This window comes from Neolamprologus multifasciatus, chromosome 17 (genome assembly GCF_963576455.1).
Source record: "Neolamprologus multifasciatus chromosome 17, fNeoMul1.2, whole genome shotgun sequence".
NCBI classification, from domain to species: Eukaryota; Metazoa; Chordata; class Actinopteri; order Cichliformes; family Cichlidae; genus Neolamprologus; species Neolamprologus multifasciatus.
In genome coordinates this window covers 29,686,042-29,714,014 of record NC_140455.1, presented here as the reverse complement: position 1 = coordinate 29,714,014, position 27,973 = coordinate 29,686,042, and the positions used below count along the sequence as shown (strand labels likewise).

General features: G+C 40.6%; 1 protein-coding gene across 1 annotated transcript; it reads left to right on the top strand.

Annotated features, from left to right (window-relative positions):
• On the top strand, positions 1-27,550 carry gpr37b (G protein-coupled receptor 37b). The gene is made up of 2 exons (XM_085138041.1): positions 1-1,783; positions 15,171-27,550. The coding sequence occupies exons 1-2, from the start codon at positions 722-724 to the stop codon at positions 15,987-15,989; spliced, it is 1,881 nt and encodes a 626-aa protein (XP_084994167.1). The 5' UTR covers positions 1-721; the 3' UTR covers positions 15,990-27,550.
• Positions 27,551-27,973: the final 423 nt, after the last annotated feature.

The window sequence follows — 27,973 nt, the reverse complement described above, 5'->3', positions numbered from 1 at the left end:
CTTGTCGGGCGTGGCAGGTTTCTCTGCTGGGGGGTTGCTGTAACCGTAGCCTGCTCCGGGGCTGCTAGATGCTCCATGATGGATGGAGAGTGACAGATCGGGGTTAGCCGCCAGGGGAGTGCATTTTTCTTCCAGCGCACGGTCCTACCCAAGGAGAAAGCGAAGAAGGAAAGATACTGGACGCAAAGGAGGAAAGGAAGAGATACAGAGAGAGAAGAGACCGATTTCTACCCCTCCTCTTTCCTTCTCTCTCTCTTCTCTACTCCCGTGCATCACAGCCTGGTGGGCTTTACCCGGACTGCACCGCATTGACGCTGCTGCTGCTGCCGACCCAACCCAATGAATTAACATCATACACATACTCGCAGAGGATCTGGGTTTTTACACAGCTGGAAACTGGATGCTGTGCTGATTTGTGCGTGCATATGCAACAATTCCCTCTCTCTGGATCCGGACACTGACTCGCTGTCCTGCTAATGCCAAGACTTTGAAAACGAGGAGGAGGGGGCGTTTTGGAGATTATTGCAGCTGCAGTGCAAATAGTGCAGAAGAAGACACTGGGATACTTGCAAGTTTGCAGAGCGAATGTAACCCTGTGCTATTTATTGTACGGTTTCCAACATGGGTGTTGACTAAAAAGAAGATTATCCCCGAGCTCCATAGAGGTGTAATGATCATGCACTCGTGAAGATTTAAACTGCGCTCAGTAATTTCCTGGATCATGCAGATTCTGCCGCCTAGGACGTTATTCGTGTTACTGGCCCATATACATGTATTGCTATCTCTGAGAAATAATGGAGGAGTTCGGATTAAAGATGAGAGCAACAGCAGCGCGTACTCTGGCAAGACTTTCCAGGGGTCTCTCCGGGAGAGTCATCAAAACAAAGCCCGGGACCGTGCGCTCTTGCCCGAGTACGCCACAGGTGCGTCTTCGGCAGAGCTGCAGGCACAGCGGGCAATTATCAGAGGGACCCTTAACTCCACTCACCCCTGGAAGAGGGTAATTGCAGAAGAAATTCGGCGAAATGGACACAGCAAACGCGACTACAATAGGACTCTGACACCCGTGGAGGATCCCAACGCCGTCTCACATTGGGACTCGACGCGCCACCATAATAGGAGGATAAAGTTGAATGGCGGGTTTAGTAGTACGGGGACGCCAGCAGGTGGACACTACAATGCGGCTAAGCCATCTTCAATGGGTTGGGGAGACGGAGGAGGGGGACCCGAGGAGGGCGAGAGGCACAAGAGAGGCACAAAAGATGAACAGAAGAAAGCGTGGAAGAGGGGGAGAAACCGGTTGAACAAAAGCTCTGTAGTTTTGGCTCAACCTCACGCGTCACCGTGGGAACCCATGCCCAAACCGGTGGCCCTCACCTCCACCGAACTGCCCTTTGACCTCTTCACCAGGAGGAGTGAGTTTTTCACTTTCCGAGAGGAGAACCCCTGGGACGCCACGCCGATTACCCCTCCCAGCTCGCAGGATTTCGAGAACGAGATCAAGAACCCCTTTTACCCGGTGACGAGTGAGACTTACGGCGCTTACGCGATCACGTGCGTCTCCGGGGTCATTTTCCTGGTGGGCATAGCGGGAAACATTGCCATCCTGTGCATCGTGTGCCAGAACTACTACATGAAGAGTATCTCCAACTCTCTGCTGGCAAATTTAGCTGTGTGGGATTTTGTGCTCATCTTCTTCTGCCTGCCCATGGTGGTGTTCCACGAACTGACGAAGTCCTGGCTGCTGGGAGAATTTGCCTGCAAAGTGGTGCCCTATGTGGAGGTAATTCTGCCCAGCTTTCATTTGTGTCGTTTTTCTGCTTTAAATTTCTCACATGTGTAGGTGAAATGTTTTGAATTGATCCCTTCAGTCAATGTCATTTAGGTGTCATGCTCTTCGTTGCCTGCCTATATAGAGATTTAATTTAAGAGTTTGGTTTCACTTTCAAAGCACTGACAGACCTGAAAGTACACACAGTCACAGGATGACACCTCACCCAATAACAAGGCAATCTGTTTGGCACTTGTGCACCTGCTGCAACTGGAGAGGAATCTCATTTAGCCCTGGAGGCATCAAACACACAAACAAGCACAGATACGCACCAGCATGTTTGACAGCCACTCGCTATCTGCCATTTACTTTGGCTTATACACCACTGCTTTCATCATACATACACCTGAGGAAGGCATTGCACGTGCACATATACTCAGTCAGCCTCTTCCCTTGCCTTTTTTGTACCCTCCCCTTCCCACGCACCAGCATTCATAAGCAGTAGTAGTATGCTGATACCTTTCCTTTGTGTTTTTACTGCAATTACACCAGTGTCAGATTCACCCACAAGCGCAATGTCTTTTGTGTAAAACAGGGGATTCCAGCTCAGGCACAGCTTAAGCTTGTTTTGAATGGCTGTTGGCATGGCCCGCCTCAAGTGAACATGAAGGGGGGAGGTTACATATGTGTTTAAAGATGCTTGATTTGAAGATGGAGAAATTGTGGGCAACCCATCTGAGTCATGACTACGTTACATAAGAATTATGTTGTTTGCAGCCAAAGGTAGAAAGAAAGATAAGAGTAAATGTCAGATTGTGTAACCGGGCAAGAAGCCAGAGTCAGTGATCAGAATTTAACTTCAACTCCTCCCTCCAGATGCTACAGAGCCTGCAAACAGGAAGAGCTGTTATCTAATAATATCTTACCAGCCATACAGCAAAAACCTGTTGAGATGTTAAAGATACCTATGCCTGACATATAACCTACCCTAAGGTTTGGTTTAAAGGCCATCTGTTCAGGCCATTGAAACGGTGTCCCTTTATGTCTAAATTTGGTTTAAAAGTGAAGGTCACTCTTTTTCAACAACTCAACAAACTCCTCACATAATTGGCAGATTTAAACCTAGACTCCTTTGTAGTGACACCACTAAAAAAGTCCCCTTTCCTTCCTAAACGTTCACTTTTAAACAAAAAATAAGCCCTAAGAAGATAAATTTTCACCTTTTACATTTAAACCAAATGTATAGATAGAGGGGTCGCCTTTTTAAAGTGGTCAGATTTAGCCCAGGAAGATACGTTCACGGGCTTGTGGTGCTTGTCGGGTATTGGTATTGGTGAATCTTATATTAGAAGTTTCCATGCAACTGTAATTGTAAGGGTGTTGAGACAGAGCTGAAGGCCAATTTCTAGGGCAATGCTCGAGTGTACAATGGGCTTCTAAATCCAAGACCAGTCGGTGCTTTTTCTTCATTTGAACTCAATTGTCAGCTTATGGTCACATATGCTCACAGGCTATTATTTGTTCAGTGAAGTTATAAAGGTAAAGGTCCACTCACACTTTCCTAGAGTCTGACTGGTGGAATTTTTAAAGCTGATACTGATATTTGGTGATTTAAAAAATCCTATATTTTGATATATCAGCTGGTATTTTGTTTTTTTATATTCAGACACACAAACATAAGCAGATTTTTTAAAGTCCTTTATAAGATAATATGATAATGGAGTTTGAAAAACCTGCAAGTCTGCAGAGTGCTCCTTGGTGGAAAAACATGCAATTTCAACACTCAAAACATAATACCATATTGTACATACTATTATATTTTTTTAATTTACTGTGCTAAGTGCCTTCTTTTTACTTTATATTTTATACTTTTACTACGTTTACTATGGTTATTATGTTACTGTGCTGCTTCTTGTTTTATTGCTGCTGGCCTCTGTGAACTACCAAACAAATTTCGTTGTATAACTACAATGGCAATAAAGTTCTTTATCTTTATCTTATCTCATCTATAATAATAAATGCCGATACCAATATATATCAGCGAAAGGCTAATATAGGCTGATGTATCGGTCAGGCTCTGCACTTTACTAGGCGTACATTTTTTGCAGAAGCTGCAAAAAAATGATCAATAATAAGTAGAGATTATATTTAGCATTGCATACTTACTCTTTAGTGTATAATAACATCCTCATATTTAGTATCAGTCCACTGTGCACCGTGTTGCAAACACCTTGTGACTGCATATGTTTTAATTATTGGGGGATCAAAGAGAAACAGGCCCCCTACCTGTGTTATTGCATATGAGCTTCCCAGGGACCACGGGATAATATTTAATAACCTGACTAACACACATCCACCGCACAGACCAAATGGTTATTTTTAATACAGAATATGTTGTTGTGAAGTAGCTGTACACACCTGTCTCCATGTATTTATTGCTTCATTTCAAGCTGTGTTTTAATATACATATGTATCAGGACATGTGCACAGGGCGCTGTCTGTGTTCCGTGTGTGTATTTGTGCATGCATGTATCAAACAGGCTGTGAGTAATGCAGCCCAGGGCTCAATCTTTCCCTGTGGAACATTCAGCGAAACACACACACTCACCCTATGGAGTGACTTCTTTGTTCACTTAACCCAAATTGAGTCACAGGGGATATTATCATTTGAAATAAGGACACAGTCTCAGTCACACTTAGCCTGCATAAATACACAACACAGACAGACACAGAACCCGATTCAGGTATGTATTCAAATCAGGAGATTCTATAGAAAATGCATGAGTGTCTGTGCAAAGAGAGGAGCCTCCCGTGGAGTTGCTTTAAGTAAATCTTGTTTTATTCAGTGCTTAGTCAAGTGTGGAATTTCTAAACCTTAAAGAGAAAGCAATTTTGGTGTGAGATGTGAGCAAACACAGCGGGAAATGCTGCACAAAATAAAAATGTGAGCCAGTCTGCCAGCCCACATCATTTCAGATACAGTGCCTGTTCACACCGCACACTGCCCCTCTTGGCAGTAAGGGGACAGAGCCCCAAAAAAAGGCAAAACTAATGGACAATAATTGGGTCTTTGCACCTGGCAGTTTATTAGAATAAGAATTTTACCCTGAAACTAGAGTAAAATAACAAATAAATGGAGCAGTAAGCATTGTATAAGCCAGAAGAAAAAAAGAAGTCATTTGTCAAGGTTGATTTAAAGCTATGCTTTTGTAAAAGAGTGATTTATATACATCTTATTAACCCCAATTAAAGAAATGCTTGTAAATCATTACAGAAAAAGGCATCTGAGATATTACAATGTCACAGAAACATTGATTGAATGTCCATCTTTTTCTGATAATATTGTGTTACTTTTTAGCATTAGGCACATGGTTTGTTGGACAAAATTCAACCAAAATGCAAAATCCTACTAACTGAATCTTACAAAAGATTTGTACACTTATATTTAAGCAGTCATGCAAGTATTGTACAACTGAACCCATATGCAACAGCCTAATGACTTCTCCCATTAGTAGACAGATAGATAATTGGCAATCATCATCATGGGATATACATCTCCCTAAAGATGCATTGTAATTAGTGTTATATTGACAATCTCAATACTAGTGTAGCCATATAGCATCTGCTTAGAGCCATTACAACCTGAACTGATTATATTTGCTATGTACAACTTGTGCTTTTATTTACTATATACATTTCTAAGTGTTTTTATGTGAGAACTTTGAGTGTGACAACAGTAACAGGACTTTAGCTCATAAAAAAAAGAATCCGTTATGATCCGTCTGTTTATTGCCTGTCTCTACTGCCGTTCATCCAACCTGTTTTCAGTCTTTCATATTTTGACTAAAACTGATTCTCTGACTATCATGAATTTCCTAACTTTTGGGATACATTAAGTATGTTCTAGCTTATCTAATTCATTGAAAGTTCCTTCTTTCTAACTCTAAGCACAGTATATAAAAATCTATAAGGCCAATATCATCCTTCAGTTTAGGCTTAGTTTAGTTTGTGCCTTGTGTATTTGGCCTTGTTGGTATTTTCTGTAGACAGGGCTTCAGCAGGCAGACATAGTGAAATAGACCCTCGAAGAGGCTGGAGGAAAAGAGAGTGCAAGAGAAAGCTTGAGTATGAGGAGAGAGTGAACAGGGCTGCACGGACCCACCGAGGGCCACAATGCACAGTGTCGAAATTGGCGATAATGGCAGGACATACATCAGCTTGACATATACACACTCACCGTGCACAGACCGAGGCGCAGACCCTCAGGTAACTGAATTAGAATGTGGTCTGCTCTTTATGTCTGCTGTATGAAGTACAGTAGTGGAATATAGGAAGGAATATAAAGTCAGTTGCAATTATGATTTTCTTTCTAAAGAAAGAATCCAAAATGATAGCCTTGCTAGTAAAATCAAAAATAAATATCTTCATTTACCATACCGTTATGTTTCGATCTTTAGAAGTCTACCAGAGGTCATGAAATGAGAATCTCTTACTATTTACAGTTATATGTGTCCAAGCCTATGTCGGTTTAAAATCTAGGTAACCATCTAGCCTGTAGACACACACACACACACACACACATTCACAAAGTCAGTAGGGTGTGGTGTTTCTCCATATGGGTGGGATGTCCTTCTCCCTACTGATCACTGCCTGCGGCTGTTCTCCCCCCTCTCCTCTCCGCATCAGCTATCTGTGATTAGAAACAAGCCTTGGGACACGCACACTCACATACACTTAGAGACAGAATGAATATTACATTAATATAAACTGAAATGCAGATGTACACTTACAACGCGTAGACACTGACAAACACAAATTAAGTACACAAACACAAACTAGATCTCGCGCCCTCTGCATTCTCAGCCTGTCAGGCATGCGAGTAATTGTTAATTGGAGTATACGTATTTGAATTATTCAGAGTATGTGATTAGCAGCTCTTCATTATGCATGATGGTGAGTCCATTCAGTCAGCTCTTTGTCCATGGATGAGTAGATTTGGTGTTTTGTATGTTCAGACAAGTTCAAATAACAGCATGAAGCAAAGATCAGGGTTGCCGTTGGACGCAGTTGCCTAAATTGGTAATTACTCATGTAAATGAAATATTCATTGGGTGATTATCATTATGAATTATGTGGAGTGAAAACAAGCAGCATATCAGCTTTACGTCAACATAGAATAGGTCAGCACAAAATCAGGCTTCATAGAAGAGAATAGAACATGAAAGCTGTTCTGTTTTGTATTGCTTTCACTGTAACACTTCCAGGCACGAATCAATGACCTGGAACAGGACTTTTCCAGCCGCCACTGTAGAATGAGAGCATTCCTTTTTTTTTTTTCTTTTTGCGTCCAGGGTAAATCTGCCACACGTCAGGATATAATTCAATGAAAGAGAAATTTATTGTCTGGAAGAAACAGTCAGGAAAAAACAGAAAGCAATGACATAGAGCACTGTTGCTCTTAATGTAATTAAAAAAAAATACAAAGCAGCCCATTAAGTACTCATTCCCGTTCTTTGTGCATGTGTAATGCACAATGTAGTGTATTGCACATACACACTTTTTATATATTTGTTTCCGAAGCTTTCGAACACGTGTTCTTTCATCACAAGAGCAAAATCGCATAAGCTATTTCATCAGATCTAAGCCATCGCCATAACTACTGAGCAACGTCATCCACAGAGGAGAGCTTTGGAAACATAAATGGACCACGTGTTTTTTTGTTGTTGTTTTTTTAATAAACCATTGGAAGTATTTTTTTTTTATTCTGTTTTTAAAGATTACTTTATTGAAGCTGAGATTACCAGTACCAGTCATACAGTCTGTAGGAAATGGCAGTAGAGGGCATTGGAGGATGGGCTGCTGTCCTCCTTAATGCAGGGCCTTTTACATCAAATTAATGCCTTATTTTTCCACGCTAATGTGCTATTATTCAAAACATGTCTCTGCAACAACCTAAAATACCATTGCAATATTTCAGTGATAATTTGCAAAATGAACTGCTCCTTCACCACCACTCTGTTTTACATAAGAGTGAGATACACAGCGTAGTGTATTAGAAAAAACATAACATGGTAATTGCTCGCTACTTTTAAAAGGATGACTTAAACACATTAAGAAATAATTATCTTTGTTTATATTTCCTCTTTTTTTTCTAAATGAAGAAGTGACTAGTTACTTGTCTTTTTCAGCACAAACAGTTAGCTTGTTTTAACATCAACTTCTATAGCAGAACACCACTGAGTAGCAGCTGGAGAGCTCCAGCAGAGCCTTACTGCCTCAGCTGACTACGGCAGCCTGCAGCACCCAATGTGCTGCTGAACTCCATTTACCCAAGATGGATTCAACATGAATAGTGGACTCCTGCAGCATTCTCGGTGCTGAATATCATGGACGATGTTTGAATTTCTGTTGAAATAACGTCTACCCTTAATAAAGAATAAGTAGACGTCCAACCTTTAGTTGCACTATATGGACAGAAGTACTGGAACATCTGCAAGTTAAATCTACAGGAGCTACTCTATTAAAACCCATACCATAAAGTTTTCAGTGCACACTTTTATCATTCCTGATCAATCCTCATGATTTATTGTCGTCACCCCACCAGGCAGCTGGGGAGTGGTGTGACAGCACGCTGGTCCTGACAGACTAGACTGTCATTAGAACAGCTTTGTAAATAATCTACTAATATGTAGTGTGTTGAATCCTATCAAAGACAAAAGAACTCATAACTCCAATATTTTGTTTTTGGTATTATATTTATTGCATTTCCTCCTCCAAACTGTGTTACCCCTTTGGTTTGAGAGGCTAGCGACACATTACCTGCTAACAGTAGCGTCACCGGCCTCTGCCTGTGTGTTTACAATGATTTTGTCAAGTTAGGGCTAGTTAGGTTTTTTCCTATAATTCCATTCAGTTCTATTTGTATATCGCCAGATCACAACAACAGTCAAGGCACTATAGTCCAAAGACGTGCCTATTAGATGAAGTGATGATTCTACATTAGCATTACATTAGTGTGCCTGAATGATTGTCTGTCTCTTTTTATGTGCCCCGTGATAGGGTACACCCAACGCAAGTTACCAGTCTGTCTGCCAAAGTCAGCTGGGATAGCTTTCAGTCACCTATAACTTAAGAAAATGGATGGACTCACGGAAGATAACAGAAAACAAGCAATAGATATTTAACAGCAGAAGCTATGCCCTTTTTTGTTTTGCTAGCATGAGCAGGTCCACAAGGTTGGATTTTGCTCTCTGTTTGCTATTGCCCTCCATATACATCAACCATATAGAAAGATAATTTCAAAAATTCAGCATAAACACGGGCATGAGCAGAGGACCTGCCTTCTAACCCTGATCTATCCGCTGTCTCTGTTGCTCATGCAGCCCACCTGATGGATGGTTGCTGTCATTGGCAGGGTCTCTCTGGTTAGAGTTATGGTCTTCTGGAGCCTGCACTGGGTCACACACTCCTGTAAGAGAAAAGCAATGCAGCTGGAATAACCCTTTGTCTCCCTGGCTCATTACTACCAGACTGGTTGTCTATGTGTGTGGCTGTGTTTGCGCATTGTTGTGTTTCGACATTAGCCCATTCATCACTTGATAACACCCATTACCCTCTGACAGTGGCTGTAGTCACAGTATGGCCCCAAATGCTCCACCGGTCCTTGTTAAGAGCCAATTAATAACTTGAGCCTTTGTACCACCAGCTCACAAGACCTTTAATCAGCAACTTAATGGGCCGTTATTAAAAAACAGCACCAGGGGAAAATGTCTTTCTCACCTGCTGTGCAGATGGACTGCCAGAATTTTAAAAACACGTGTTGTAGATGAAAAGCCTTTTCATGGCTTTGGATTTTTTTCTGAGCTCTTGAAGTCCAAGGTTGAGAAGCAATTCATGATATAACGTGGAAAAACTGCATTGACCTCTTTTGCAAATTGTCTATCATCAGGTGGTAACAGGTGGTTTTGATATTATTTGATATTTGGTATTATTTGATAGGAAGGGGTTCCAATTACAGAACTAAAGGGAAACATAAAGTCAATTTTTGTTCCTATTATTAAATACAGTTGTGGTCAGAAGTCTACATACTCCCATCATGTGCATTAAAATGCTAATTTGGGGCTTTTAATAATTTCTTTGAACTGCTCTTTTCCAGGGTGAAGATGGTTCAGCATGCATCTTTAATGACTTACACAATAAGAATAGAATGTATAAGTTTGAATTTATTTTGAATTTTCTCTTGGATTTTTCTCTAAACCGCACAGGGCAAAAGTATACAGATGTGTTTGATGTGTGGTTCATTCTCATTGGAATACCCAACTCTGTGCAAGTTTTCTAGCTGATATGAACTTGAACAATTTGGAAGTAGTCGTCCTTTATTATTCCATCCACTTTGTGCAATGTACCAGTACCACTGGCAGCAAAACAGCGCTACCACCACCGTGCTTAACAATTTGTACAGTGTTTTGAGGACTGAACGCCTCATCTTTACTCCTCCAAACAAACCTTTTCTCATTGTGACCAAACAGCTCGTTGTTCTCAATTGACTGTAAAACATTTCTCCAGACAGCATTTGGCTTGTTTGTTTGAGCAGCTGCAAATTTTAGTCAAGCTTGAAGGTGTCAGTTTTGGAGTAGGGGCTTCTTTCTTGCTTGGCAACCTCTTAGTCCATGACCATGTACAACTCACTTCACTATGGACAGTGACGCTGGTGTTCCAGCAGTTTCCAGGTTATGGTTCCTGGGTTGTTCCTGATTATCCTAAATTTTGTCTCATTTGAGGTTGACAGTTTGTGCAAAGTGGTTAAACATCTGTAACTTGTACTTGGCTACAATTGTTTGAACTATAATCTTGGAATCTCCAATTATTTATAAATGTATCTAAGAAACTTTTTCAACTTGTGATTTGTCCTTCTTAGATCTTTATTGAGTTCCTCTGCTTGACTGATACTCGGTATTGGAAAGAAAAGAAAGAAAATAACTATGATTCTAAAAATCTCAAGCTATTCCTTTAGAAAGAGACAGGATGTATAAAATCAGCAGGAGTGTACATATATTATTTATTTGGGTTTTTTTGGATCAGAGCATTACTGTTGCAGGATTTCTGTCCCTGAAGCTAACAGACCTGTTGTCTTGCCTGCAGGTAAACTGAACATGACAAGGTCAATGCTGCTGGTTGGGATAAATGCCACATTAACATTGTTAATCATTCTGAGGATGTCGTGAGTTATTTCTTTCTTTCCGTCACTCAGTGAGTTAGACTCACTGACGTGTTTCTCTGCTATTGTTCAGCTCTCATTCTCTCTCTTTCCCTTTCATTATCTGACTCCCTCTTTACTTTCCATTCCTCTTCTGCCTCTGTTTCTCATTCTCTCATTTGCATTTCCCCCTTCCACAAACACACTGACAGCTTCACCCCCCCCCCCCCAAACCCTCCACCCCCACCCGCCCTGACTGTTGGACTCTCTCTCTCTCATCCAGTACAAAGCTATGCTTGTTCATCTTGCCCTTGCTCTCCGCCCTGACATGCTGATCAAAGCTCGGTTGCCTTTAAAACCAATTTCAGGCCTGTTGTTCTATTTATGAAATATTCAGCATTTGCAACTACCTGTTCTTGTGTACGGGATGGATATTTGTGTCTGTCAGAAGTGGGTCAGACACAGAGACTAATATGATGTTTCACAATAATAAAGGTAGAAAAAAAATGGAGAAAAACACTGGTTTAAACAGCAGGTTGGTGGGCTCAAAGCCAGAGGTGTGCGCCTGAGATGACCAATTAGGAATATACCATCTCACAGACTTCCGAAACTGAGCATTTAGATGAGTCTGAAGTCTGAACTTTTGGCCTCTGGCTATGTTTAAAATGGGCATCCACCACTGTAACCAGTATATGACAGAAAGAAAAAAGAAAAATAATCTATAGAACATATTCAAATGTTAAATAGTGGATGGAACATTTAAATGCAATAAGCTATTATTTGAGTGCAAGAACACCTTTTTGTTCTACAGGGTGGGCCATTTATATGGATACACCGTAATAAAATGGGAATAGTTGGTGATATTAAAGTCCTGTTTGTGGCACATTAGTATATGTGAGAGGGCAAACTCCTCAAGATGGGTGGTGACCATGGTGGCCGTTTAGAAATCGCCCATCTTGGATACAACTTTTGTTTTTTCAATAGGAAGAGGGCCATGTGACACATCAAACTTATTGGTAATGTCACAAGAGAAACAAAGGTGTGCTTGGTTTCAACGTAACTTTAATCTTTCATGAGTTATTTACAAGTTTCTCTTTGTTCACAGCCATTGACATGCCGAAGAGGTTAACACGTGAGGAGTGAATCGAAATCATGTTGATATCTGGTGAACCCAGTAACCGGGTAATTGCAGCAGATTTCAATGCAAGACACCCTACGAGACCACCCATCTCCCATGCTACAGTTAGCAAACTGCTTGTTAAGTTTTGTGAAACTGGTTCAGTGTTGGATTTGCCAAAATGTGGACGCAAGAAAACTGTCATTAATGAAGAAACATCAGTGGCTGTCCTAGCTTCATTCAGTAAGAGCCCACAGTGTAGCACTCGCCGCATGTCACTGGAGAGTGGCATTAGTCAAACATCCCTTCAGCAGATATTAGCTACTCACAAATGGCACCCTTACAAACTCCAGCTACTGCAGCATCTCAACGAGGATGACCCAGATCGGCGCACAGAATTTGCAGAATGGGCAAAACAAAAATTGGAGCAGGAACCTCAGTTCACGCAGAAGATTTTGTTCAGTGATGAGGCAAACTTTTATGTGAATGGTGAAGTTAACAAACAAAACCACCGCTATTGGTCTGACACTAACCCACATTGGATGGATCCCTCCAAGACTGTTGGAACAACAAAAGTGATGGTTTGGTGTGGTATATGGGGTACAACAATAGTGGGTCCATTCTTCATCAATGGAAACCTCAAGGCCACTGGATATTTGAAATTGCTACATGATGATGTGTTTCCCTCTTTATGCACTGAAGCTGGCACGTTCCCTGAGTTTTTTCAGCAAGATGGTGCACCACCACATTATGGGTGCCAGGTCCGAGCATTCCTAAATGAACAGTTTCCTGGAAAGTGGATTGGTCGTCATGGGCCAGTTGAATGGCCCCCAAGGTCTCCCGATCTGACCCCCTTAGACTTTTGTCTTTGGGGTCATCTGAAGGCAATTGTCTATGGTGTGAAGATAGGAGATGTGCAGCACCTAAAACTACAGATACCGGATGCCTGTGCTGGCATTTCTCCTGCGGTGTTGCTATCAGTGTGTGAAGAGTGGGAGAAGAGGGTTGCATTGACAATCCAACACAATGGGCAGCACATTGAACACATGTTATAAGTGGTCAGAAACAGAAACCTCTTCGACATGTCAATGGCTGTGAACAAAGAGAAACTTGTAAATAACCCATGAAAGAATAAAGTTACGTTGAAACCAAGCACACCTTTGTTTTTCTTGTCACATTACCAATAAGTTTGATGTGTCACATGGCCCTCTTCCTATTGAAAAAACAAAAGTTGTATCCAAGATGGCCAACTTCTAAATGGCCACCATGGTCACCACCCATCTTGAGGAGTTTGCCCCCTCACATATACTAATGTGCCACAAACAGGACTTTGATATCACCAACCATTCCCATTTTATTACGGTGTATCCATATAAATGGCCCACCCTGTAGAACAAACATCGTGTTTTATGCCTAACATGCATCCCTGCATAGTATGTACACTCAAGAGTGCAGTAGGGCAATAGCAGAATGCAATTTCAGTAAGTGGCATCCACAGTGACGCATAAATCAAGCGAGCAGAGTCGCTCTGTGCCTGTACTGCAGCAACATTTGAAGGGTGTGCTTTTTTTTTTTTTGCATTTTGTTCATGCTGTAGATGAACAGCATGGGGTTGTCAAATCCTGCTTAGATTTCACTGCTATAACAGCTCCAGACTGACGCTCATCTCTATTACAAGAAGCAGACAGTTGTGCTGTATAAAAACTTGCAGGACTAAGTGTAAGATGACATCTGACAAGTGTGCTCAAAATTTGACAAACCAAACCAACTAATGGATTAATCTGTTCAGAGTTTGACAAGAAATCATACACAAGATGCTCTAAAAGGAACATGTCTTTCACTACATCCTAAATACACTCAGAAACAAATCAGTGGCAGTTGCAATATTTTGGCACAACAAGTAATAAAACCTCCAGCTCCCAAATGCAGTCACATTCATCACAGCTACTGTTCAGAGAGCATACACCTCGCTCGTGGTTACGACCCTTTATGAGCCTGCTTAGACCTCCACGTGTATCAGGGTCAGCGTGTGTGCGTGTTCCTGTTTGAACATCTATATCTATCCAGGAAGTATGTGTTTAGAACATTAAAGTCAGCTCAATGGGGCCATCTGGGAAGCTGGCTGTTATAATTAAATTGGATATGAAGGGGCAGGAGTGGAAGCAGTGTTGTATGAGGAAGGACAGAGGGTCAGGGGATGTTTAGGCCGCACATGCTCCAGCTGCAGAGGACCATTTTGCAGGGTCCACACTGTGCCAAAACGATGGCTAATCCAACAGATGCTTTCAGGTGTTGGCGAAATTTGACAATTCTCATATCTAAAAGGCAGACGCAGTGCCAAATAATTAGCTGTTGTGTGCTGATTTTGAATGAGAAATGAACAGGAAAGCATATTATTTTTGGAAGTTTGCTAATTAGATTGTTATTAAACACTAGGTGTAAAGATTCTTTTACACTTTTTAAAGTCTGCTTTCAGTTTACACACACACGCATCAAGGGATACTACAGTGTTAATCACAGCTTAGAGCCTTCCACTGTGCCTCTGCTGCCCCACTGCATGTAATTGTGCCACTGTCAGGTGTACCTAACAGCCGGTACCATTACACTTTGTCCTGCTGTCTTTCTATTGGTGGCGGCGGATTTTTCAGCTGGTGAAAGTTGATGTGTTTGTGTGCGATGCAGAGAAACACATTTGTTTACTCTACACGAAGCAGCCCTTCTTCAAGATTCTGAAATATAATTTCTCCATTTGAGATAATTTAGTATCTTTTCTTTGTTATGCTCGATAGCCTGGCAGCTGTGACTTTGCAGAGTGTCACAGGCGAATCAGAATTGAAAACAGATAAGCCCATCCGCCTGTTGAAATGACTTTAGATAATCACTCGTGTAAGGCCAGTGTTAGCACAAGCTCTTTTATCCTAATTTCCCCCTCATGCATTCTGTGCTGATACACAATTTCAAGATATGAGCAACGTTCTTGAGGCAATGCATTTCAGTCAGCTAAGGCCTCTGGATATACGCAGTGTTACGTGTCATGTTAATTTCTGAATAATGTTTAAAGGGCTTCTCTTTGTCTGTTTGCTCAGGTGGCCTCCCTGGGTGTGACCACCTTCACCCTGTGTGCTCTGTGCATCGACCGCTTCCGTGCAGCCACCAATGTCCAGATGTACTACGAGATGATAGAGAACTGCACATCTACTACTGCCAAGCTAGCCGTCATCTGGATCGGCGCCCTCCTCTTGGCACTCCCGGAACTCCTCATTCGACAGCTCGTGGCGGAGGACACGGGAATCCCAGATGAGCCCCCTGTGGAACGCTGCATTATCAGGATATCCACTTCACTGCCTGACATGCTCTATGTGCTGGGCCTGACGTACGAGGGTGCTCGGCTGTGGTGGTGCTTTGGCTGCTACTTTTGTCTCCCCACTCTCTTTACAATCGGGTGCTCATTAGTGACGGCGCGCAAGATTCGGCATGCAGAACAGGCCAGCGTGCGCAGCAACAAGAAGCAGATCCGTTTAGAGAGCCAGATGAACTGCACAGTCGTCGCGTTGGCGATCGTCTATGGCGCGTGCGTGGTGCCTGAGAACATCTGCAACATAGTTTCTGCCTACATGGCGGCCGGAGTTCCTGAGCATACCATGTCCGTGCTCCATCTCCTCTCCCAGCTGCTGCTCTTTTGTCGGGCCGCCGTGACGCCGGCACTGCTGCTCCTCTTGTGTCGTCCGCTAGGCAGGGCATTCCTGGACTGCTGCTGTTGCTGCTGCTGCTGTAACCACGCCCCCTCCTCAGCCACAGCGAGTGACGACAATGAACACGAGTGCACTACTGAGCTGGAGCTGTCGCCATTCAGCACCATCCGCAGGGAGCTGAGTAACTACACACCTGCTGGGTCCAACTGCTAGACTGACATTACCATCAGGGAAGGTGATGTCACTAGCCTGATATCTGCCTGTGGCTAGTATTTCTCAAGACTCGGCTAGGAGAGATTTGCCTTACCTAGTCCACTTACATCTCTAAATGGGTGCATGAAGGAAGTTGGGTGCTCTAAATATGTTCATCCTGTTATTCAAGATCATCAACTTTACGATATTTGTATAACTGTTTTTCCAGGACATATAAGAAAAGGCAAAGTTGTCTTTCCACTCTTGCCATGGGGTGCTTCTAAAAATTGGTCAGTACTTATTTTTAGCAGTCCTGCCTGAAACCTTTAAGACTTACTCACTTCCCTTTTGTAAGCCTTGTTTAGCTAAATGTTTTGGGGCAGTTGTAATGACCTCCTAACCAGTTGAGGCCTGGTTCTTCACAAGTTAAAGAAATAATCTAATTTGGAGTATTTACACTGTAAATACGTCACAACAAGTAGGGTCTTTCAGTTATTTGTGATAACAAATGTGGATTTGGCAACCACGAAACAAAAACACGTCCAAGAAAATAATCAATGCTAATCACCTCCCAAATATGTCATAGTTGAAATTTTAGAGAGTTGGCTAATTACTCATGAAGTGCACCTTGTATAGTAACTCAGACACAACATCTAAGCAGTATCACCTAAACATGTAGGCTCACACTGCCCATAAGAAGTACAGCTAAGTTTACAACCTACATCAGGTGTCAGTTTATGCTTCGTGTAATGGTGCACATATGGGAACAAGGCTTATGATAATTAAACTAGCAAAGGCCAACTCAGCAGCAATGGTAGTTTGCGAAAGGAAAACACAGGGAGGAGGTTGCACTGGAGAATCCAAATGTACACAGCCACACTTACATTGTATATTGAAAAATATCCGCTTGACTCGAGCGAAGCTGGGCTGGTCTCAGAGTACAACAAACACGGACATGTGGGAGTGGACTAATTGAAATCAAATTAGCGTTGCATGAAGTGGAATGGGATTGAATGAAACAATGCAGACTGAATTGAATACGAATAGACCGGAAATTAATGGAACGTAACACCGTGAAATGTAACTGAAAGAGACGGACTCGGCACGAAGTGGACTGAGATAGAAGTATCTGCACTACACTGTTGTATGATGTTACGCCTTACACGTTGGGCTGTATATATACTGTACACTTTCTTTGGTGCTCTTATGATGAATGCGCTGTAAACAACAGATCCATAGGTTCGACTTAGAATCACAAGCAATTTAGCTGCATACTTTGTTTCAGGTCAAGAAGACGGATTACAGTTACCTGGGACTCTTGAATAATGTAAAAGATGAACAAAATCAACAAAGAGTATCACCGAGCTGCTACATTCAGTTACTACCTTTATTCAGAGTGACACAACTAAGAATATAGTGGCACTTTCTTTTACAGTGTAGCATTTACTGGTGTTTACAGATGAATCAAAATATTAGTTACTTAACACTGTACAGTTTGGTAGATACAATAAATAACTAGTGCACACATTTTATCATTGTTGTTTTATACCACATTACTAATTATGTAAGATATTAAAAAAGGCAATAATTTTCTGTCAATAATTCAATACCATACCAATACAATACCAACCAAATAACACCATATTATTTAAAAAAGAATAAGTGAAACATTGTAAATACTAGGGAACTGTTGTTGAAGCAAGTATACATTTGCACCAACAACTACAAAGGTCATAGTAAATACAAAGCAGCTCTTATTTTTGTTATTTATCCATCCATCTTCATCCGCTTTATCCGGGGCCGGGGGCAGCAGCCTAAGCAGAGAAGCCCAGACCTCCCTCTCCCCAGCCACCTCCTCCAGGTTATCCGCAGGAACACCAAGGCGTTCCCAGGCCAGCCGAGAGATATAATCTCTCCAGCGTGTCCTTGGTCTGCCCCGGGGCCTTTTGTTATTTATTTACAGGTTATTTATTTACTATTTCTGAACTGTAAAACAAAGTGCTACTATTAACCCTATGGCAGGACCAGGACCACTGGCTAAACCCCCTACCCTGACTGGTAATTGTCCAGTCATACTTCTGCATCTGTAAATAGACACATTTTGAGCTTTGGCAACAGATAAAAGATGGGTGTAGCTACTGTAGTATCACCTGTTGGTTTCTGAATGTTTCTGCCATCGTTACCTTGGTTGCAAAAATCCAAAGGGCAGGTTTGAAACAGAAGGCTCACTGGGCTAATGACTTGTGATTGGCAGCTCGTTAGCTAATGGTTGTGCATTATTAAACATAGTATGACCAAGATAAAGGAAAAATATAGGGTTAATTTTTCACTCAGTATCACTCAGAATGAGTGACTGAGCCCATAAATTCAACAGGAAATGTTACAGAGGTCAAGGCACACAGCTATTTTCCCCCACACTTTTGTAGGACTGTAAATTTGCTTTTTTGTATTCACAGATTTATCCCTCTGATGGCCTTCAGACAGGGTTTCAGCCACTTACGTATTAGCTTAATTGTTCTGATATGGAAAGTACGTCTATGTTTTATACTATTTATAGTCATGCTCATTATTTAAATGCACTTAAGATAATAAAAAAGATTTATTTGCCTGCAGTGTGTGTTTTTGGGTTTAGTCTTTTAGCAAGAGCAAGATCAACTAATAGTTAGGACAGCAGTTTTTCATTAAAATGATCAGGAAGGAAGCTGAAGACAGCATTTTCAACCAATTAGTGCTACTTACAATAACATCTTAGTTAAGCTAGCTGAGCTAGCTAGCTGCACCAGTTTTAATCTGCTAATTACAGTAGCAGTTGTAAATGGTGAGCCCTGTTACCGTTTCCAACTTGTGATCCATTTGGTGTGACATTTTGTCACACTGGCTACCGTTTAGCAGTAGTATACAACGAAGGATTGTAAAGAGACATATTTTAACCCAAACCATGAAATTTTCCTAAATTAGGGATGTTTGTGGCTAATTGACAGGTTGCTTAAACATATTATTAATATCCTTTTAATGAACAACGGCAGTTATATTAATAAAATGATGCACATTGAGTGGAAGCTGTAAAGCAGGAAAGGGGAAAGTAAATAAATGACAGCCATGCTAACCTGCGCTGTCCTGCAACACTGCAAAAAGGTGCTGGGAGATAGTTGTATGTAAACCTTGTCAGAATAAACTGAAACTATAATCAAGCAACTGAAGGCAGATGTAACCATATGGAAGAAACCAAGTCTACTGCTGCTAGCGCTGCTAAGGTTAGCCAAATTCAGCAAAGTATGCTGCACAGCTGAGTGTGCATGGTGCACAGCTTAGGAACATTTAAAACATGATTTGATTAATGAGGAACATCATTTTTATATATGATTTCTAAAACACACTCAATTTTTTTTGTTTTTGGCTCACGTTCAACTTCATGTGCTCAGTTTAAATGTTTTTAAACATTAGTTGAATAGTCTAATAGGTAGCAAGTCAGTCACTAGAAATATCCCTATCTCAAACCTAAACTAACATAACTAACTACTTTGGCTCTTAAGCCTAACCAAGAATTTTTTTTAAATCTCCTATACAAGAGACAAACCACAGTGTCCTGGATGGCTTGTAATGTGTTTTTATAGTTCAGACACAGTGACATTTGCTCTCTGCCACCTTGTACAATCTCAGAGACGCCAGCAGCTTTGACAAAAAGTTAGTATTTATTGCCAGTAGAAGGTGAAAGCTTGGTAGCAGCTGGTTAAAGAAAATATGAGAAGCATGTTTATCTCTACCTCTGAAATCAAGAACTCAGTACACATTTTGATGGTAAATGCCAGTATTGTTGCAAATGTAATGGGAACCACCAGTAACGTCACAACCGTAAGGAGGGCGGGGCCTAGCAACCAGTCAAATGAAGTGTCATGACCTCAAATACATTTTGCAGTTTCATTACTTGAGCTTTTAAGGAGAACCAATGAAATGTTTTTCACAGTGTGTAATTTCAAGTGTATTGTACTGTATATCCGTTTTCTTAATCCTACTAATCAGACCTGGGTCAAAACAAGGTTCAAACATCAATCTCATTTATTACTCCTGTCAAATTTATGAATAACTTAATAGATAAAACCCTAAATATATGCTATATTATTAAAAGTGTATGCTTTAGAAGTTGGGATGGCATCCAGAGGGTGGGAGATGACCAAATAATGTTTGTATCTGTAAAACATCAAAAGTTCCATTTATTTAAATACTGAAAACTAACATTAACCTATGTGACCTGTGTGATGACCCAGGTGTGATGGTCATTGGTATACTGTATATTGCGATGACTTTTTTGCATACGACTGCACTGCCAAACACCTCTTTCTCTCTGTCTGTCTTTTGTGCTCTTGTGGTAGTAGCACTCTATCTCTGGATGTCTCTTTCAGCTTAGGGGCCAGTTTACTTTAAGCGCCATCACTACAGGAAGATGAATATTACTAGAAAATTTGAATCAGTTCAGGCCCTTTGCCTGTAATGAACAGTTTATGAGTTCCTAGGGATGCTGCCTGCAAATCAACACCCTGCAGCCTATTTGAGAGTTTTTATTATTACATCACTATTATTTATTGTAGGTCAGTGTGTGACCCTTTTTTACGGCTTTCCATCATCCATTTTTTCCCTTTCAAATCAATTTAAAAGCAAGTTGGAGCATGGTTTGGTATCTCATTTAATGACTGAAAGTTCCCACTTATCTCCTGCTATCTGATGGCACTTAGATTTAAACTGGCTCCTAAACCTGACTCCCTTTTTTCTGCATATTTCTGGAAGTATAGCTCATAAGTGGCTCAGTGTGTAGTGATGTGGTTGAAACTTGATGAAGTGAGTCTTGTAAATCAGTCAGTGAGACGTTTATTCCGAAGTTTGTGAGTATCCTCTTCACTCTGAGCAAAACGTGTCTGTATTTGATACCTGAAAATGTAAGCACACAACCACTTTTGTCTCAAAGTCTAGTCACTCGTTTCTAATAGCTTTTTATATAGCCAAAAAAAAACCTGTCCCTTTGTTTATCAAAGAACTTTATCTTGAGAACTATATTAAATTGCTAAATGTACTATTACAGTGGTGTTGATGTATTTTGTTTGTTTTCACAATAGCTGTGAGTGCTGGGAGAGATGTGAAAGCTATAACAAAGCAACAAAGGCTGAAAGGTCCTGTCATTTAATGCGTATAAGATCAAAACACTGAATCCCCATAAAGCAACCTAATACATTCAGGATAAGAAGTATTATAAATTCCCCAGAGGCTTCAAGAGAGCCTTTTTTGACAGCTGAATTAACATTCTGTAATAATGCGTTCCCTTTAAAGTACATATTCTGACTCTGAGTATTACTAGCCAAAAGGAAAGCTTTTGAGTAAAATAAACTTATTTGCTTCCCCCAAGTTGCTCAGAAAATATACATGCATGATATGAGTTTTTAAAAATAAAGCTCAAATAATAATTTGCTTTTGATTAATTTCTTGAATGTTTCAGTTCCAGTGTGCAAAATTTTGTATGTGCAGTTTGACACTGGATGGATGTTTTCACGTGCATTTTAAACTTCAGTTTATGCTGTGTACATTCAAGTGCCACACTTTTGTGGAGTTTAGCTTGGAAGACATGGTCCAGTGCAGGACTGTCAAACATAAGGCCAGAGTTATCCCAGCAAGGACCACCAGAAGACGTTAGAAAATGTGAGGACATAAATTTTGGTCTCTTAACTGTATTTTCATAAATTTTACAGCTTGTTGTACTGAATAAGACCTCCCCCACACTCATTCATACTATACCAAAGTAATGAAGGATGAAGATAATTCAATGAAAGAAAATGGGGGGTGGGTCTAAAATAAATATAATATTCTGTTTTATCATTACAGGATAGTTTGGGGTTATGAGCTATGAGAAACTTTTCTTTAATTGTACCCAATAATTTCTTAAAATTTAAGCCCAAAGAGTTGTGTTGACAGATGTCTTTCATTAACTATAGTAGCATTACTTTACTGTGTAGAGGAAACTGTGATGTACGACGCCCCGGTCTGGCATGCAACTTGCCCAGATGACATTATGAAAATCACGGAAGATCTCATGTCCAGCATTTAAGACTTTAGAAGTTCTTCATCGAGTTAGCAAGACCAAAAGTTGTTGTTTTTTTATTATGTTGTAATAAATAGCTGTTTGCAATGTTAAAACGGCATTCTTCTTTAAAGGTATAAAAAAGTTTGGTTGTTATATCACTGTTAATGACATGAAGAGGAAAGAGCTGAACGTGTGCTTAAGCCTCAGAACTTCAAATTTACAAAAGCTTGAGTTGCTTGAGTTTTATACATTTAAAGTAGAAATAGTCTAAAGCTGTAATCATACACACTCATTGCAGTTGTTGCGTTAGCTGCAGACACCAAAGATAAATAGTTATTCTATTTTAGCATCAAAAATTGGAAGTTACACATACATCTCTATAGAGCATTGCATTCACAGTCTGATAAAATTCACTTGGACTCACATAGCCATGCATGCAGGTTGACCTCTATCAGACATATATACCTCGATCTATCCTCCTTTGTATCAACAGTTTAGGCCAGTGTTGGTGGTGGTGTAGTGGAGTGGGGGATATTTTCTTGCGAGACTTTGGGCCCCTTGCTACAACTCCACATTGCTGAAACACCACAGCCTACCTGAATATTGCTGTTGGCCATGCCCATCTTCTTGTGGCTGCTTCCAGCAGGATAATATGGCGTGTCACAAAGCTCGAATCATCTCAAACCGGCTTCTTGAACACAATGAGTTCAGTGTAACATTTTGGGATGTAGAGGAACAGGGAGTTTGCATTACGTATGTGTGTAGCTGACAAATCTGCATCAACTGCGTGATGCTGTCACATCTATGTTTCCAGCACTTTGTCATTCTATCTTTTGGCTCAGCAGTGGCAGAAGATGGACAATCCCTCGATTTAATCAGCTTTTCTCTTGCAAATGCACTGCCTCACCTCAGAGAGTTTTGGCTTCGGGCATGAATGGGCCCGGAGCCAACAGCTTAAATTGATATGGCAAAGGAGAGCCAAGGTCCTCCACCACCCTAATGTCCGCTTCAGGGAATTCTTGAAGGGGAAAGTCTTTTACCTCAAATGAGCCCACTGTGCCACAGGTGCCTTGGTATTCTGTGTTGTTCTCTATTTATCTGTGGCCTACAACAACTCCTCCTCAGTCAGCCACTCACCTTATTTTTAGCACTGTTTGAAATTTTGCGATGGATGGAGTTGGGCACACAGCTTGAAGTGTAGGAATACACTATTAGGAAATAGGGAAATAATTACTCCAAACCCGCTACTTGGGGTAACTCACAAACTTTGTGTCCCCATGTTCTGATTTCTGTAAGATCCTCCTACTACTGCTGTACTCTAGCAAAAGCTGTCTTCATTTTTCTTCTTCGCATAACAGGGGACCATTTAAAATATTCATCAGTGATGTATCACTGTGCTGCAACACATCCTACACACCCTCTCTCCATCTCTTCTCTCTGTTGCCTTTTCTTTGTCTGTTGCATCCAAAGTGTTATACAACGCTGACGATAGCAGCCGACGTCCCGGGTCTGTGTTTGCGATAAGAACAGAACTGTTTATGCCTCCTGTAACAGAATTAGCTGTCATGTTGGAACACACGTGGCGATGCCAGAAAGCTTCCAGAACCACCAACCAAGACGTCTTTGCTCAGTCCCCAAGAGGACGTGGATCACTCCCACTGTTGTGAGGAGGTGGTCGCTTTCATTTTTGCTCTTTATGTAACGCAGTCTCATGTCAAAACAGAAAGCTAGGGGCTGGAGAGATGTAGGAAAGGTAGATGTCTTTCAGTTTGCTAAAAACAGCAGGTTGTTGTGACATTGAACAGGAAGAGAGAAAGGAGAACACAACTCACCTATTCAAATCTGATCTAAATAAATCACTCTAACAGAGCTTTGATGGTGCACAGACAAATTATTAAAATGTCTCAAGCAGTTGAAACATTATTTTAAGTAATTAAAATGCATTTAGAAGATCTCATTGGAAGTCCATTATTATGAAATCAGCAGCTCATTTTGCACTTTGAATCAAATCCACTAAATATCTGTCATTTATCTCTCAAGGCAGACAACAAGAAATTAAATGTCTGGTAAAAAGCAAGAGGATTTGTTCACTTTGAGATGGCTTTTATGTATTGTCCTCCCACCACTATCTATCTCCTCCCTCATCTCACAGAAGAAGCTCTGCAATGCATGTTCATGCGGGTGTGTGTGTCTGTCTACATTACGGGAGGGTTTCTCATCGCAGAAAAGCTGACGGGCGATGTGCCACTCAGCTTGATAATTTCCCCCCCAAAACAGTTGGCCTCCTGCCAGTGCACTTGCTCAGCCTCAATCAGCCTCAATCAGCAACATACTTTGTAAAGTGTCTGCAGTCCTGGCTGACTGTGAGAGTCACTCTGTCTGTGTGTGTGTTTGATGTGTGTGAATGCCTTTATCTGTCTTTTTGTTGTCTCATTATGTCACTGTCTTCAAATGCTTTTCCCCAGCAGTTTCTTACTGTAGCAAAGCCTTTTCATGATCACACAGAAGGTCTGATCCAGTTTTTACAGACTGTTTTTAATCTCTTTTCAGTTTTTTTTTTTAAGTTCTATTTCAGGCTCTAATGGACCCATTCGGGGCTTGATTATGCAACACAATGAGGTAAAGAAGTATAGTTACACTGTTTACATTGATAGGACAGTTATGCAACACAGAAATGTTTAATGAATAACTGATTATTTTGTGACTTGGAAAATTTTAGATATTTTTCTTTTGATTGTTGGTTTGCCTCTCTTTTTTGCAACTAAGTATAATACACTGTATCATTTTAACCACGTGATAAGTCAGCCATAATGTTTCAGTCTACTGACATCAATTAAGGGTGACATTATAAGTAGGTTTACATTTCAGATTTGTAAGGTTTCTACAGTTTTCTTCCAGTAAGGGAAATTCTCAGTTTACCTCTGGCTGTGGCTGACATCAGACATTAGGATCATTTGATATTACTTGTCAATCCATCCACATATACAACATGGTATATAGCTTTATATTATTGCTTCAGATATAGCTAAATCTTCCTTACAAACAGATAGCAGGAGATCACTTAGTTTGCAACGTTGCATTAAATGTAAAATTAACTTTAGCTTAGAGAGAAATGCACACTGACAATAGAGTAAGATTGTTACCAGTGTTTGTGATGGGTTGCTTGTATCTAAGTTCATTATTAGTTTTTAGTTTTGCTTTTGTTTCAAAGTAACAACTGTGTTTCTTAAGATGGCAACACTGTAATTTACAGTTGGTGTAAATCAATGTATATATATCTTCATTTACGGAGAAAACACATGGTTTTCAAATGATATTCTTACCTTGTCTGGGGTTGTAAAAGGTATTTTCTTTACAGCAGCACATTTCACCAAGATCTCATTTCCTAACAGACTGCCTTTTAGTCAGTGTTTAAAGGTCACCTGAATCTTTTAGTGTGTATTCCAGACACACCCCTACATTTTCCTTTTATTTCCTTTAGTGTAACTGGGCATCAATTAAAAGAAAGAAAAGGAGGTGGGGGGGGGGGGGGGTGATTTTCAGCCAAGCAATCTGGTCAGAGTAAGGTTGCTTTTCTGGTTGTGCTTTATGAATGGTTGCTATGGCAACCATGGATTCAAGTTACCATCTTTTCTAAATTTCTCCCATTTCCTTTTTTTTTTCTATCAAGGCAATAAAATCAGTTCATGAAGGTGATGCTATCTTTGACTATATTTGGAGACAGCCCAAAGGTATTCTTTCTTTGCTGTGATTTTCTAGCATAATGATGAATTACCTTTAATTTAAAATACAGGCTACATTGGTTATGCAGATCTCTTAGATTTCAAGGTTTCTCTCTTTTTGTTTGGATACTGCTTTAACTCAAAGAAAAATACAAGAAACAATTTGAAAGGGCTAAATAGCAGGCAGACAAAAGTTAGAAACATATTCAAACATTTAGCTGCTGTTTGTTTCCAGACGTGTTGGAGACCAAAACACAGCCAAAATGAAAAACTCTTAGGTAACAGTAAGACTTCATATAACATTTTTTCCATCTACTTGTTAGTAAACATGCTATGATGAATAGTTTGGTGTTTAGAGGACAACAGAAATGAAATAGAAATTCAGAAATATATATAAGCACAGGATAATCATAGGCAGTGAAAACAATGGATGTAGCTTCCACATCACAAAAATAAATGCATAAGTAGACTCAGGTTGTATCTGAAGGCCATGAGAAAGTAATAGCTGTGGTTACAAAAAGACGTCCAGTCCTGTTGAAGTCTATGCTAAAATGGTTTTCTGTCTCGTCCTCGTTAAACACATTCCTGCAAAATTCATGGGCTCATTCACTTGTCTTGGATCATAGTCTGTTTTGAAAATCTTGTTAATATTATATTTCAAAAAACAGTGGATTGTCTGTGATCATTGGCACATCATTGGCTCACTTCAGTAACCAATAGATATGTGATTTCGCAGCCAGGCCTGTCTTTTCTTTGTCACATAAATATAAAATTAAGATAAAAGTAACTTTCAATGTAGAAGCTGAAATAAATAAAAGAAAAATACTAAGCAGAGTCAAGAGTTGCGGGGGCGACCGTCGCTCAAGGGGTTGGGAAGCGCATCTGTAACCGGAAGGTCGCCGGTTCAGTCCCCGGGCTCTCTGTCCTGGTCGTTGTGTCCTTGGGCAAGACACTTTACCCTACTGCCTACTGGTGTTGGCCAGAGGGGCCGATGGCGCGATATGGCAGCCTCGCTTCTGTCAGTCTGCCCCAGGGCAGCTGTGGCTACAACTGTAGCTGCCTCCAGCAGTGTGTGAATGCGAGAGTGAATGAATAGTGGCATTGTAAAGCGCTTTGGGTGCCTTGAAAAGCGCTATATAAATCCAATCCATTATTATTATTATTATTATTAAGAAGAATAACACCAGACATCACAGAGGCTAGCAAAAAGACGAGAGAGAGGAACAGACTGGGAACACTGAGGGAAGTTATACTACTAAACATTAAGATACAAACCATCACACTGGATTGCAAAGCTGCTAGAATAACAGAGTGAACAGAGGACAGAAGAATCTAAACTTACACACAGGAATAACAGGAGAGCCTCAACAGAAGGCCAAACCTGAACATAAAACTTTGAACTCAATACAGACATTAAGGATGAAAACTAGGGACCATGACACATGCTCAACTGATAATTTTTTAGATGACAATGTGTAGAGTTCTATTTGTGGAGTGAAATAAATTTGGTCAAATTCCCTGCAACATCAACCTTAAGCTTAACCTTTTGTGTATATTAGTAAGCTTATACACATATATTTGAAATTGACCTGAAAAATTAGTCAGATGCATAATTTTCTTTACCAAAACTGCAGGTTGCCAAATAAATAAGAAAAATTATGTTATTTTTATGATAGCTTTTATCATTACAATTGTAAGGGTGCTTGCACAGCAGATTTTGTCAGTCAGCTGTACGATGCACTGATGTTTGTACCCTGCACACATCCACACACACACACACACGCACAAAGAAATTGGAGCTTTAAACCAATATGACATTTGACAATTTTCTAAATTAGATTTTGGAATTTGATTGCAAGGATATATTGAGTTTATCCAACTCCACAATATCTACATCTATCTAGGAATTCCTTCACTTTCTATACCTTTCTGCCTTCTGCCTCCATATCCATTCTTTCTCATCTTCCCTGAGCACCCTGGCTTCTCATACATTTTAATGGCAGCAGTTTGATCCGAGTGGTCAAAAAAAACATTCAAATGTGTCAGCTCATGTTGAATAAATACATAATTTAGCAACACAAGTCAACTACTGTTCAGCGTTGTGGAAAAGACAAGATAAATATTTCACTCTCTGAAGAATGGGGAGGACAGGATTTAGCAAGAGAAGAAACGGTGAGTTTAGTGTGGTCACCAACTCTAATTTAAGAAGGTTGACT

Bases quoted from the DNA above. Each gene is read 5' to 3' on its own strand.
- gpr37b (XM_085138041.1), top strand. From the start codon at position 722: ATGCAGATTCTGCCGCCTAGGACGTTATTCGTGTTACTGGCCCATATA. The intron at 1,784-15,170 runs GTAATTCTGCCC...CTGTTTGCTCAG, and splicing joins AAGTGGTGCCCTATGTGGAG to GTGGCCTCCCTGGGTGTGAC.